The sequence below is a fragment of the Ambystoma mexicanum genome, chromosome 1q (assembly GCF_040938575.1).
Source record: "Ambystoma mexicanum isolate Mex_15411 chromosome 1q, UKY_AmexF1_1, whole genome shotgun sequence".
Taxonomy (NCBI): domain Eukaryota; kingdom Metazoa; phylum Chordata; class Amphibia; order Caudata; family Ambystomatidae; genus Ambystoma; species Ambystoma mexicanum.
Window position 1 is genome coordinate 61511690 of NC_090922.1, and position 14919 is coordinate 61526608.

Below are 14919 nucleotides of genomic sequence, written 5' to 3' on the forward strand. Positions count from 1 at the left end.
CACTGAAAGGGCTTCGGTACCGCTTCATTGCTCCGGAAAAATCCCAATGATGACGTAGAAAGTCACGTGAAGAAGAGTGGGCAAGCCGTTGCTATGGTCCGTTTCTCGGATGGAAACTAGTCGCTACTCTTTGGGAGTTACTGTATGGCATACTCGTCAGCACAGCAGTATCGGTTTTGATTGGCCGCGCTCTCTCGCGAGAATTCCTCGTGCGAGTCCCTGTGATATTAGCCAAGAAACCCTGTTGCTTTCTCTTTTTCCCCCACGATGGCACCGAAGGCCAAGAAAGAGGGTGAGTCTCTGAGCAATTTAATCGGTTAACGGGCGATATTTAGGGTCCCCGGGATGAAGACTCACATCACCAGTACAGGAGGAGGCATAGCCTTCGCAGCTGTCGTGCTGCAAACTTCTGTGGCGTATGTTTTTGAAATAAGGTGCATGGACTTGGACTGCACGTTGCGCATGAGGAGGCAATGGGTGCGCCTTAACGCTCCGGAGCCTGTGACCCAGCGCTGTAATTTTCGCGCAATATCAGGAGGGGATGGCAGGGACCGGCAGTCCCAGAGCCCTGAACAAGAAAATACGTTTGTGGCCGCAGAGCTGGAGGGGCCGGGCTGGTTTCACCCTCGCGCACAATCACCACCCCTCCCCCCTGTCAGAAAAAAACATGATGGGACTCTGCCACAAACCAGTTTGTTATAATACACCCAACTATGCTCTATACATTTCCAGCTCCGTAATTACTGGCAACTCCATTTGTTATTTAGATCACCTATTTATAACACATTGTTCGTTATTCTAATCCTCCTACAGAGCCACATACTTCTTGATCAGTGCTCTGTTGACACTAAAACGAATGTCATGTGCATATCGCACGTTAAACATTCTGTCTTGCCCCCAGAAACGCAGCTGTATTAAGACATGAGACAGAGCCCGTTTCCTAAATCTTCACTCTACCCGGCATCCGTCGCAGCTTCAGCACACTGCTAAACTCTTCCTGACTCCCTGTAATGTTAAAGTTTACTCGCCCTTTCCATCGTTCATGGAAACGTGCTGACGTAACGCAATAGAGTGCCTCTTTCCTTGCATTTCCTTTTTTTATCAATGGCTCTTAAAACGTTCTAACCGCCGCTCAGTCTCGCGGCAAGGCATCGCTGTATTCCCCTGAGATTCCACCGACGTCATCATTCTGTAGTGAGTGCCGGAGAGGTAGCATCTGCTGGGCTTCCCAAAACAACCGCCACCGAAGCCCAGCGCTGTCCGTCCACAACCGGCACTTCTACCTGGCTCCCAGACTGCCGCCGCGCTCCCTGAGCATTATTTTCCATTCCTGCAGCTGAAATCGCATGCTGCTAATGCGGCGCACTGGCGTTTTTTTTCTTCTTCTTACACTGATAGCGAGAAACGTCAGCCTCGCGGGGAATATACTGCCCATTATGAATGCGGTGTTATAGAATGGACGTTGCAACTTCTCATCTCACAACAACCTTCCCTAGTTAGTCACTTGACATGACACGTGTGCACTCTCCTTATAAATCAGATAAATGTTATTTATGTTCATACTACGTGCCTTCATTTAAGAGGCTGCCAAATTCTAGAATTACGCTGGGGCCCAGAGTCCTGGCCATGTAGGGATCCCTGGGGCTTATTTATGGGTGGAGGCCTCCCTCCCAGAGAACCCAGTGTTTTGTTTTCATAATTCCTGGGCAGGATGGATTTATTTTACAGCGCAAGGGGAACAGTAGGTCGCTGCAGCTGCTCCGCCAGGCCCCCCGCCCCTCATCTCTCTTTACTGTAATCTCCAGTTGCTGTAGTCTCATTGCCTGTCCCTTGGTTTCCTTTTTCTTCTTGAATTGCATATTCTTTAGACTATTTAGTTTTCTCGTCGCCAATGTTATAAAGTTTCCATGTTGCCATCTAAGTTGGGCTCAGCACTCAAACATAGACCAACTGTGGAGCCATAGGTTTAGCCCTGGTGGAGCTTTATTATACATAGGTACACATATGCATGACCCAGTCACTTTTGCATATGTACAGTGGTACATCTACGGACAGGAGACCCACCGGCCATCCTGTCATACCCAGCTCAGGCCTTACTGACATTCATGGGACATTCCAGCCAACCCCACTAACACTTTCACCCGCCCCTTAGTTACCGCCAGGTACCACAGGGTTGTGGAATTGTCGAGATATTGGCAATCACCACACTACCTGAGATGTTGACATTGGCAGGTGCACTGCCCACAGGAGTATGAAGGGGAGCCAGGGGGGGCTATGAGAGAGCATGATAGAGGTGGGGGCCAGAGGAGTAAGGAACCTTGTATGCCAGACGGACCCAGATCAGGACAGAGGCGCATCATGGGGGACTATGCAAGCCATGCACCTCAATTCAGGACAGAGATGCAAACTAACCAACCCCACTAACAATTTCACCTCCTGCATACACCTCTCAAACTCCAAACCAAAACCTACAGCACAACAAACAGCACAACAAACCGCACAAACCACCACATTGCAACAGCAAAACAAAAAAAAAATCACACGACGTGCACAACAGTACACGACAACCGGCCGTAAACACCCCAGGCCCAGCCAACATACCCACCGGGCTGAAGCCGCCAGCAGCACATCACTGCTCTTGCACTTTTCCTGCTTTCTCCCACTAACTCAACCTCCCCTCCTCTTTCAGAGCACCTGGGGACCACTCCGGTGGTGATAGTGCGTGGTACAAATGTCCTTTAACATTCACTCAGAGACCCACTCAACATTTTTCTGAGCTGCTCAACATTCTAATAGCAAGCACTCCTGGCCAGTGACAAAACAAGACTTGCAATACAACACTGCGCCTCTGTGCTATCCAACAGTACTGCGGTCCAGTCGCAGGAACTCCGACGGTAAGCAAGGCTCTCAGACTGCCAGTCTAAGCAACGTCTCTGGCGTGGCTGACCTTTCCTTTACAATCGTCCCTCCCAGGTCCAACTGGGGTCCTTCCTCTCTAACATCTTTTCTCTACCTGTGGTGTCCCCCAGGGTTCTAATCTCTCTCCCTGGCTTTTCAACCAGTATCTGGCACTCCTTGCCCACCGCATCGCCGCTCCCCCCCCCAACTTCAGTGCTATGCGGACGATACCCAGCTCATTTTCAGGCTACCCTCCTCCTCTCCTTCCCTCATCTCTGAATGTCTGTCTGCTATCCAGGAATGGTGTGCCGCCAACGACGTCTGCCTTAATGCCAGTAAGCCTGAGATTCTACTCATCGGCACACCCAATCCCTCCTTCCCTGCAGCTCTCTGGCCAGCCTCTCTTGGCCCTCTTCCTGCTCCTACCTGCAAGGCAAAAAACCTCGGGGTCCTCTTCGACTCCACACTCTCCTTCTCTCCTCATATATCTGACTTCTCTAAGAAGTCACACTACCAGTTGCACCTCCTCAGAGGTATTCTTCCCTTCCTCTCCTTCCCCCAGAAGCTCACTGTCTCCCGAGCCCTGGTTCTCTCGAAGCTGGACTACTGTAACAGCATCTATCTTAATCTGCCTGCCTCCCCTCTCCGCCCTCTGCAACTCATCCAGAACAGGACTGCGAGCCTTGGCCTCAAGCCCACGGACCGTATCTCTCCAGGGCTGAAATCTCTACACTGCCTCCCAGTGGCTGCGAGGATTAAGTTCAAAACCCTCTGCATTGCCCACAAGGCCTTCTGGGGCCTAAATACCTTCAACTCTCTCTTCCTAAATATCTTCCTTCCCGAGCCCTTCGCTCATCCGTCTCCAACTCCCTCAGGGTCAGCCGCTTCTCGAAGCAACGAGCTGGGGGTAGATCTCTCTCCGCGGCAGGAACAGCTTTCCTGCCTCCCTGAAACTTGAGGAGAACCATCTCCGGTTCCGGAAGCACATCAAAACCTTCCTCTTTGCTTCTGCTTTCTCTCTCCCCTGCTAAATTCTTCACTGAATCTGCAACTGGGCCACTCTCTCCGACCTCGGTCTTTGGCCCAGCCACTTGCACCCCCTGCACTGCGGGACTGTCTCTGTATCCCTACAGCCCCCCCCCCCGCACTTGTCTGCACTTAACTTGCACTTGCCACCAGCTGGCCCTATTATTTAATTTTTATTCTATTTACCCTGTACTGCACTCCTCCCCCCCCCCTTCCCCTTGCACGCCCCGCACTTGCGCAATCTAAATGACACCTGGCCTAGTAGGATCGTTGTCTGTCTTCCCCTTGTTCCCCCCTCCCTGCCTCGTCGCGCCTTGAAACACTTGTGTATAGGCGCGTTACAAATGCCATATCATATATAACATGGAATGTCAGACGTGCCTGCATCTCTTAATATCTGGGATGGGGTGAGGTGATGTGTTCATTTAATAGTGTTTTATGCAACATGTCACATCAGGCTCGCTCCATCTTTCATATCTGGAGTGGGTGCTTTCTTGATGTGACCAGGCGCTTTGAGCAACATGGAACGTCATAGCATCCTAGCTCTCCTAGCAGCATGGAATGTCGGACGCTCCCCATCTCTAATGTGTTGTGGGGTGATGTCTTCACGTATACCTCCGCCTGGGCTCGATATTGACTACTACAAGAATGCAGAAGCTATAAGCTACCTGCAACTACCAAATGTGACAATCACAGCCCTGCGCTGTGCCTGAATTTACCTACCTGTAACTACCAAATGTGACATTCACAGCCCTGTGCTGTGCCTGAATTTTACCTACCTGTAACTACCAAATGTGATCCACCCAGCCTTGTGCTGTGCCTGAATTTTACCTACCTGTAAATACCAAATATGGCATTCAGCCATGCGCTGTACTTGACTTTTACCTACCTGTAACTAATCCTGGATAGGATTATTAATGTTAGCATGTAGCACACTTGGATGGAATTCTTGACTTTGTGTGCTTTGCATCTAGACAGGATTAGGAATGTTAGCATGTACCACACTTAGATGGCATTCTCAATTTTAGCTTGCGTCACATCTAGACAGGATTATGAATGCTAGCTAGCATGTTCCACATTAGATGAAACTCGTGTGCAACACTCAAATGGAATCGTGATCACTACTAACCTTCCTCAACATCTAGACAGAACTTTGAAATTAGCAAGCGCCACACACTCAGATGGAATAGCAAATGATAGCTAGTATCACACCTAGACATAATTGCAAGGACAGAGTATTGTTTTAAATATTGTCTAGATGTAATGCTCATTTTATTTGCAGGCTTTAGTTTGCTTTGTAGAACACTAGTTGGCCTGGGCGGTCTAAAGCAGCTCCTTTTATAGCTGTTGGTGGTGAGCCAAACAGGCCTGTTGCTGTTAGGCATTTGTTTTTATTTTCGTTAATTTCATAATGTGGTCTGCTTACTTCCCATTGGTTTAATATGTGCCGAATTATCGTAACATGACATTTTTCATTTTTTAGCTGTCCCTGTCAAAACTGAGGCCAAATCGAAGGCTCTGAAAGCCAAAAAGGCTGTCCTAAAGGGGGTCCACAGTCACAAGAAGAAAAAAATCAGGACTGCTCCCACGTTTAGGAGGCCGAGGACCTTGAGGTTGAGAAGACAACCAAAGTATCCTCGGAAGAGTGCGCCCCGCAGGAACAAGTATGTGATTGGTCTACATGATTGTTAGAGCAAGTGTTTAGAACTCATGTGCACATGATTCTGCATTAAGAGGACAAACTGAACTGTCTTCTTAGTTGGCCTTCAGAGAATTAGCTGCAAGACCTGTTTAGGTTACAGCAGTTTTGTTTAGGTTACAGCAGAATTGTTTCAAGCATGTTCTGGTTTTTAACACCTGTTGCCTCAAACATGGCTGCAGCTTTGCCCTCCACTATATACTGCAGTGTAGGTGCAAATGATATTTCATTGCACTCAGAGCCTAAACAAACATTGGTTACACTTTTTTTGTTGTTTAATTTAGTCTGTTTTTTAACGATGCACTTAATATTAAACTCCTTGGATAACCATTATCAAATGTTTTGGACTTAATGTGATTGGATAAGTGATGTTTCTTTGCTTTTGCTCCCCTCCCTACACTTGCTCAAATCTTCCCAGACTTGACCACTATGCCATCATAAAGTTCCCGCTTACTACAGAATCTGCCATGAAGAAGATTGAGGACAATAACACTCTGGTCTTCATTGTTGATGTGAAGGCCAACAAGCATCAGATCAAGCAAGCAGTAAAGAAGCTGTATGATATTGATGTGGCCAAGGTCAACACGCTAATCCGGTATGATTCATTTTAGGCGTGTTTTTTGTGTGCGTATTAGCATTTTGTATTACTGTTTAAACTAACGCGCTTTCTTTTGGTATATATTTTGCATGTGGGTTTGTTTATAAAGAACCAGAATCCAGGGGCACCCACTTGCATAGATCCTGGGGTATGTGGGCATTGGTAGTACCTGTTCAGTGTTAGTTGCTCCCCTCAAAGCGCAGAAATCCAAACCTAACATGCACACCAATGCGTGGTTCACGGATGAACTCTGCTCCAAAAAACGTTCCGCTCTTTCCCTTTGGCAAACAAACCACTCGGATGCAGCCAAGCAGAACTTGACTCCAATCCAAAATGTAGAAAAAAGCCATCATCCAGGCCAAAGCCGCCTCCTTCACAGCTAGGATCTTGGGGGGCCAAATCTAACACCAAAGAAATGTTCTTAATCTTTAGAGACCTCCCTCTCGCCTCAGAACATCACCAGAGACCAGACTTGGTGCGATGGCAGCCATGCTAAGCAAGCTAAACACTCTACAATCCAAAATAACGCCCAACTAACCTTGACTAACTCGCCCCTCCCGGAACCGCCACAAGCGCAAGAATTCACCATTATATTCTCCTTCAAACAAATCCAGGTGCAAGATATTCTGAAAACCATTAAACCTTCCAATTGTTACGGAGACAGTTGCCCATCATCCAGGAATGCGCGAGCACCCTCGCCCCTTTCCTTACAGCCTTTGTGAACGCCTACGTTTCCACTGGAAAAGTACCCTGGGTCCGCCTGCTTAAAAAAAACAAAAAAAAAACCACCCTCGACCGCTTTAAGACAGTCCTATTTTTGCTTACAATGCTAGACAAAGCTGCCTACTCGCAAATTCAACTCTTCATCAAAGAGAACAAAATCCTGGGGCTGTGACAATCTGGATTCCGCCCAGGCCACAACACTGAGACAGCCATACTCTATCTCCAAAATCAAGTGGATGAGGCCAGAGACGCAGGCAACACCACGTTTCTCCTACTCCTCTCCTCTGCATTTGATCTAGTCGATCAGTGTCCTCTGCCACCACCTTCCACAGCGAACTTCTTGCTAAATGCAACTGCCTTGATCACCTTCTTACAAGGGAGGTCCATGCAAGTCTTTCCTGACCTAGCGTCCGCTTGCCCAACCATCTCATGCGGTGTACCCCAAGGGTCATGCATTTCACCCACACTCTACAATCTTTACAAGGCCCCTCTTCTACATCCTTTACTCACTGGGTAACTCGTACATGAATTACACGGATGATACACAAATCCTCCTCCAACTGACAGGTGACTATGATTCCGAAACTAAAGCCCTCCACACAATTTACTAGACTCTCCAGGCCTGGGTGACCCTCACGGTCTTTATCTCAACAGCACCAAAACTGAGCTTCTCCTAATCTGGTTCTCCGAAACCCTTAAGAACCTCGACTCCCAATTCGGCCACTTCTCCATTGATAAACCTAATCCCTGTCTTTGACTTTGTCAAAAGACTGGAGAAAACCAGACTCTAACCTATCCATGACCAGGCACGTCCATGCCATAGCTTTGACCGCTGCATACCATGCTAAATAAACTCCTGAACGCAGCTAGACCGTTCCTATCCATGGAAAACTGCCTTACCATTGGCTGAGCCATTACAGGGTCAAGACTTGGTTATTGTAATACCCTTTTTCTGGGCACGTCAGCAGAAAACATTGAGAAGCTGCAGGTTATTCAAAAGTGTTCTCCGTGCAGCACTAGGCATCCCCAAAAGGGAACACATCGCTGCAGCCAGGACAGGCACACTGGTTATCTATCGGAGAAAGCATACTCTTCAAGACACTCGCACTGACCCACAAATGCGTCCTCCAAACTGCCCCTCCTTACAGTCACCAATAAATGCACTGATCAGCGACTACCAGAACCCCCTACTCTTAACAGTTCCCAGAATCAAAAGTCAGAGCAGGTGGAGCCAGCTCCATCACTCACCATGTTGCTACATATACTGCCTGACAAAATGTCTTATGAACTATGTATGTAACTAACCTGTAAAGTCTCTATGGCCACTAACTAAGCTCTCGCATCTAACCACGCCTTGATGCCCCTGGGCTGTTTGCTTGCTATATTAATCTAAATAAATGAGTTGGTCTCTGATTTCACTGGCTATGATCGTGCAAATGATGGAAAACTTAATTCATGCTGAAAGCAGTGATGTTTCAAAGGAACCACTGATGCACGCGAAAACATTTTAATGGGAAGCTTGTCTAAAGTTTATGAAGTACTAACTGTTCTCCTTTGCAGGCCTGATGGTGAGAAGAAGGCATACGTGCGCCTAGCACCGGACTACGATGCATTGGATGTGGCTAACAAGGTATATTTTGTTACTTTCATTTCCTGATGGGCTTGCTGTACCAGGTGAACTATCGTTTTGTGTGCAATTAACTGATGGGGGTTTTCCGCCTCAGGGCTTTGAGAAACCACTGTATGAAGGTTTTATGCTTTAGGAATTGCTCTTTGGCCTCATGATCCATACTTTTCACTCGGCATAAAAAGTTATCGCAAGGTTTGAAATTGATGGGAGCCATTTAGCTCCTGCTCCTAACCTAGGAGAGCTTGGTTACATTGACACCAACAGGTGCATTTAGTCCTCGGGCCAACGTGTGACCTACAAACATACCTTTGTGACATTAACTTGTGCATTTGGGAATGTTTAAAACCATCTTTAGGGCACATCTAGAACAAAGTACATGTCCAATAGATCCCGCTTATCAAATCTCAATATATGCACCCATCTGCCCCATCCCTTTTCCTCCTCGCCTTAGTCTAGTCCGCCCTCCCCACCCCCTCCAATTATTTCTCCACCGTCCTACCTTTTTTTTAAAACTTCACCATTGCTTACTGAACTGATATTTCCTTACTTATTTTTTATTTTTTTGCTTGTACATAGATGCGGTGCTGTATATAGTTTGTGTCCTACTTGTGATCTTGAGTGCAATCCACTACGTAATGGACACTACAGTATATCGTCCTTGCTATGGTTGTCTGGTTGTGCAGGGTTGTTGGGTGTAATTTCCCCCTTAGTGGCTGTAAACTTAATCGGAAACTAACTAGGTGTTTTTTTTTCTTTCAGATTGGCATCATCTAAACTGCTGCATTGGTACCTGTACAGTTAAGAATAAAAGTATTTAAAAAAAACTTTGCTTGTGTGCTGGATCTGATTTCTTCATTTTTTTTGGACCAATTTCTTATACATGTGTGGCAGCATACTTGTGAATGGATTGTAAAAAACGAAAAACCTGGCTGTCCAGTTTCTCCAATTTCTGTATTTGATTGTGATGGTATCTGTTTATGTAGTATACTCGTGTGAGTCTTGAAGCCAACAATCTTCTGTGCACATTTTGGTTAACGCACCATTATGTTAGAAAGGCAAATGCTTTTACCCTGTACACCTTGTTTACTGGCTTTTTAAGCCCTGTATTTTTGATTTTGGTAAACGCTAGAGCTACTAATTGGCACAATATTGCCTCCCATTTTGCTCACCTCGTCCCCTCCGTTCATTTGCTTGTTGGACATACGGCCTTAAAAGTACCAGGGGCAAAGTGAGTAACATAATTTTCGTCACATGCCGACCAGAGGAAGGTGGGGGGGGGGGACTGCTACCGTAGTATGAAAAGCCCTGTGATGTGCACAGTAATACATGATGGGTTAATATGCTCTTGTGCTTGCCAAATTTCTCATAGATGGCAACTTTTCAGTTGCTCACTTAGGTTGTGTCTGCATTCCAAAAAGGTGCATAGCTCCACCCAGCTCACGAAACGGTCAAGATGCCCTTTGAACCCACCACTTGAATTGCATTATGATTCGAAACCAGCATTCTCCTTATTTACTTTTTTTCAGATGGTTAAAACCCTTAAGTGCCAAGGGCGAGGTATCTCTTCCTTGGGATTACCCCCCATGCCAAGGACGAGGTACCTCGTCCTTGGCACTTAGGGGGTTAATGAAACAATGAAACAAGGCATTGCATGGCGAAATACCAAAATCGCCAAAAAAAGGCCTTGTCACTGGGGGGGAAAACCCATGGCAGTTAAAAGGTTTTAATAGTGTCGATAAGTGTATGACGGTGTTCTTAGTTTGACAGACCAGCACTGCATCTTCACACTGGAGTGCCTTGTGCTATTGGGCAAAACTGTGAATGTGTTCAATAGCATGGGCTGTCTTGAAATGATGAAACATCAGTAATAAATAGATGTAGTGATGGGACAAATGCAATTGCTTGGATTTGCAATGAACCCAATTGTAAGTAACACTTTATCCGTGCATGGTTTCTATTCGGAAGTTAGCATTTTTCTCAACCCTGCGCCGTCAATAACTGCCTGGCCCCAAAGCACTTCCATCGCTTTTTTGTTTGGGCAATTAGATGGCGTCCTAGAAGCATAAACTATTGCATTAAAGTAAAGCTAGGGAGAAATGGGAGGGACGCGAAGCTTGGAGGTGTTTGGTTATTTTCTTGCCTATGGCCATGCTAATCCTTGCGGCAGTTCTCAAGCAGTTCCTGCCCCTTACAAAATGCCACACATGGAAGGACTTTGAGCTTGCTGTCTTACTAACGCCTTACTGTGAGACAACACTGGCAGACCCGTTGATCAGTTTTAAGAGTTAATGACTTAATTGGACTAGTAAACGCGCTGCTGGTGCAATGTCTTAACCAGTTCTACCCTCAGGCACACTGCACAATGCGTGTCGCACTGAAGTCCTGTTGAAAACAAGCATTGTCAAAGCCGACAGATTTGCCCTGTGGAAGTCTCAGCATTTGCCAAGCTACTGGCACCACATTGCAACTACTACCGTCGAGTCATTTAATACCTCTACAGCAGTGCCTGACCAAACTGTTGTCATTGACTATGCTTGTTTTGGAGATCTGACAGCAAGGCTATATATACACACCCGTGGTATTCAAACTTTTTACGCTCAGCCACCTTGAGTAAAAATATTGTTGCCAAGCCCCTTGAAGCATTAGCTGCTATACTTAAAACATTTTTGATAAGCAGTCGCCATAATCCCTTTTATGAAGAGCTTTGCGCCCCCTGGGGGGGTCAGTCCCACAGTTTGAATACCACTGACATAGTCATTTCTGGTGTGCAAAATCTCTATTTAAGGAGGAGGTCCGAGCTTGGAGTGGGGCAGAAGCAGACCTCAGTAAAGCCATCTGAAGATGAGAGGCTTGTTTTGCATGTCAATTCCTGGCACTGTTTGCAGCCTCGAGGGTTTGGTCTTTTATTGTTGGCCAAAACCGTGAGTCATTTTGACTGCTCTGGAGTTGGAGCACCTAGGCTTGTCTGTGGAGTGGCAGGCTGTGCCCATGCCTGGGGGGCGAGGAGGGGTGTATCCAGACCACAGACTGCTGAAGAAAGAAAATGAGGAAGAGTAAGGCTGGTTGGGGAAGATTAAATGGATGCTATAAACATGGGGACTGGTGCTGTAGGGAGGTGGCAGATGTCTGAAAGTAATGGAATTGGTTTGTTTAAAAGTTAGTTTTGGCAAACTAGTGGCACGCAATGTACTGGTGATTTTCAAGAATAGATTACGCAAATCGCATGTATTTAGGTATGATGCTGTTACCAATCTAAATCTGCACCCCCACAACCACCTGAAATGTAGGTCTTGAAGGAATGGTTTGCCCAAAAAAAAATTTCTAAAGTGGGCATTTTTTTTTCTCGAAGTCCCTATGCAAAATTTTGTGCAATTCAAGCTCAAAAAATGTGCAAAAGCAAGCACATGGGCGCATCCATTTTGTGAAATGGATGCCCGCCTGTGCTGTCTTTTGCGGCACTAATGAAGGAAAAGCCAGCCATCTGTAGTAAACAAAAGCTACCACTGGGTGGCTTTTCCTTCATTGGTGCCGGGACTCTGAGGACGTGGATCGGAGACTACAGGCAGAAAAGCTGCAGCTGCATCTCGCTAAGTGCTATTTTTTTAAAAACATTTTTAAAAAAGCACTCTCGTTTATTTTTCTTCTACGTTTTCCGGGATGGAGGAGCCTGGAAAACTTAGAAATAAAACCGCAGCTTTAAAAACATTGTATTTATGTTTGCGGTCGCTTTTGAAGCGACCGCAAACATAAATATGTTATTGTGTTTGAAAACGCTGTGGTTTTTCTAAGTTTCTCAGGCTCCTATGAGCCTGAGAAACTTAGAAAGAAAAACTGCAGCGTTTACAAACACAACCAAGTTGTGTTTCTGCCTAAATCTGCTTTCCCATTTGGGGCTGAGCCCTAGAGCCCCAAATGGGAAATCAGCTGTAGGCAGAAACACAGCGTTTTCAAACACAACCGTGTTGTGTTTCTGCCTGCCTTGGCTTTCACTTTGGGTCTCCGCTGCTCCCCTGGAGGAGCACCGGAGACCCAAAGTGATAGCCACGGCAGGCAGAAACACAACACGGTTGTGTTTGAAAACACTGCGGTATTTCTGAGTTTCTCAGGCTCCTCCGAGCCTGAGAAACTTGGAAAGAAAAACCGCAGCGTTTTCAAACACAATAGCATTGTATTTGTTTGCGGTCGCTTCAAAAGCGACCGCAAACATAAATACGTTTTTAAAGCTGCAGTTTTATTTCTAAGTTTTCCGGGCTCCTCCAGCCCGGAAAACTTAGAGAAAAAAAACGCAGCTAGTGTTTATTTGTATTTATAAAAAAATATATAGCACTTACTGAGATGCAGCTACAGCTTTTCTGCATGTAGTCTCCGGTCCCCGTCCTCCGCGTACAGCACCAATGAAGGAAAAGCCACCAAGTGGTAGCTTTTGTTTACTACAGCTGGCTGGCTTTTCCTTCATTAGTGCCGCAAAAGCCAAAGCGAGCACATCGGCGGGCATCCATTTCACAAAATGGATGCCCCCATGTGCTATCTTTGAGCTTGAATTGCTCAAAATTTTACATAGGGACTTGGGAGAAAAAAAATGCCAATCGTTTCTATTTTTGAAATTTATTTGGGCGAACCATTCCTTTAACCTACCAAGTTTAACATAAACCCATTAAGCATTCATGCACAGAACAACGTAAGGGGCAACATACTTCCCAGCGACCTACCTAGAACCATTGCATTTCACTTGGGGGAAATTGACATGACATCATTGCACTGCAAAAACCCAAACCGTGCCTTCCCGGTTTCGGAATATTGAAACAATCGAGGAAATCCAGCCAGGCGCCTTTCACCATAATAACCAACAGCAAGACTAATATGAAAACTCTACATAAAACCCCACCATTTGACCCTCAATTTCTATCGCCTTACTTAAAGCAGCCACATGCACAGTAAGACACTTTCCCATAAACATCGGACTACCTTGCTAAAACTTGAATTACTGCACCCCTTGACAACGCACGCCATACTGTAGGCATCAAGGTACCCATCTAGACCAATCCTTCCTTGCCTCCTTTGCTTTATATCTAAACGACTTACAAGCATGCAGAGCTTGGGGTAATTCTGATCTGCAACATGCACACAAGTGCTATAATCTTGCCTTTCCCTCCCTAACTAGCGAAAACCCACTCTTCCATATCCGACCAAAGAGCATGTAAATGGTGGCTGGGTAGAATACAAGCAATCCTGGAAGATTGGTGGGTTTAGTTGCCTGGGTGTCCATATACTGTTTGTACCACAAGTAAAACCCCAGAATGTGATGGCCAAGAGTGGCATGGACTGTATGATGGTTTATGTTGTTGGTAATGGATTCAGGGAAATGGGGTGGTTAAACTGATGTAGTAAAAATGTCTGGTGCCTTGATAAGTTTATTTCATGTAAAGCTGAACTTTAGTGAAGGTGTTGTATACAGAATATGGGTTGAATGGATTCTCGTCGGAAGCCGCTAAATTCTTTGCTCCATTCCACTCAGTGCGTTTGACACTTTCCTACACTCCATGTTGCTCGGGCCATTCCTCTAACCGGTATGCAGCGTTGGGCGAGCAGGTACTTTCAGGTGTATCCTGCTATTTTACTGTGGAATTTTGCAGTGTCTATGCAGAGTGCTGGTTTCTTTTACCAAAGATTGCTGGCCTCACTGACTGCATCATTATTGACACTGGGATATATATACTTGATTTTGTAGCTTGCTTGCTACATCTCTGCAGTAAGCGGGAAATTGAGTGAGTGGAACTTGCACCTGCACCTTTGTGCGTACAGCAGGATTATCTTGGGTGTTGGGGTTCCTAGTTGCTGGCGGGCACTTCTGCTTGTTAAATAGTGTGTGGAGGATTGCTCTGCCGGAGTATGTGGGAGGTGTGAGCGTGCCCCTGCCGAGTTTGCTGACTAGGACCGGCAGTGCTTTGCGCTCTGTGTACACCTCCCCTGTCCTCGCTTCCCCCACCCATATTGGCATGGACGCTGAGCAATTACTCTTGTGAACTAAGGCACACCCTCCCACGCCGCTTGGATTTTCTTTTCATGCCCCCAACCTTTCCATTTTACCTAAGATCTGCATGAAAAACTGCAGACTGCGCAGTCGAAGTATGGCAAGAGTCTTTGCAGCTCATTTAGGAGTCATGGAACCATCCAGGGGGCTGCTTGTACCAGGAAACTCATGCTCCTAATAAAAACAATCATCATTGGGATTAATGCGTGGTAAAAAAAAATCAGTAGTCTATGGCCGACTGTTCTCTCTGGCGTTATCGCCACTTCTCTGTCACGAAAGGCTGAGACATTTTCTGTGCCTACTAATGTATTGGA

The 14919-nt window shown here is 46.2% G+C and overlaps 1 protein-coding gene and 1 non-coding gene across 2 annotated transcripts; both read left to right on the forward strand.

Moving 5' to 3' along the window:
* The first annotated feature begins 136 nt into the window (after window positions 1-136).
* Window positions 137-9463, forward strand: RPL23A (ribosomal protein L23a). The gene is made up of 5 exons (XM_069635517.1): window positions 137-292; window positions 5408-5588; window positions 6042-6218; window positions 8505-8574; window positions 9334-9463. The coding sequence occupies exons 1-5, from the start codon at window positions 268-270 to the stop codon at window positions 9346-9348; spliced, it is 468 nt and encodes a 155-aa protein (XP_069491618.1). The 5' UTR covers window positions 137-267; the 3' UTR covers window positions 9349-9463.
* Window positions 8375-8440, forward strand: LOC138565389 (small nucleolar RNA SNORD42). Its single transcript, XR_011301275.1, has one exon. It is a non-coding gene; the product is annotated as a small nucleolar RNA SNORD42 (small nucleolar RNA).
* Window positions 9464-14919: the final 5456 nt, after the last annotated feature.

Bases quoted from the DNA above. Each gene is read 5' to 3' on its own strand.
- RPL23A (XM_069635517.1), top strand. From the start codon at position 268: ATGGCACCGAAGGCCAAGAAAGAGG. The intron at 293-5,407 runs GTGAGTCTCTGA...TTCATTTTTTAG, and splicing joins ACCGAAGGCCAAGAAAGAGG to CTGTCCCTGTCAAAACTGAG. The intron at 5,589-6,041 runs GTATGTGATTGG...AAATCTTCCCAG, and splicing joins AGTGCGCCCCGCAGGAACAA to ACTTGACCACTATGCCATCA.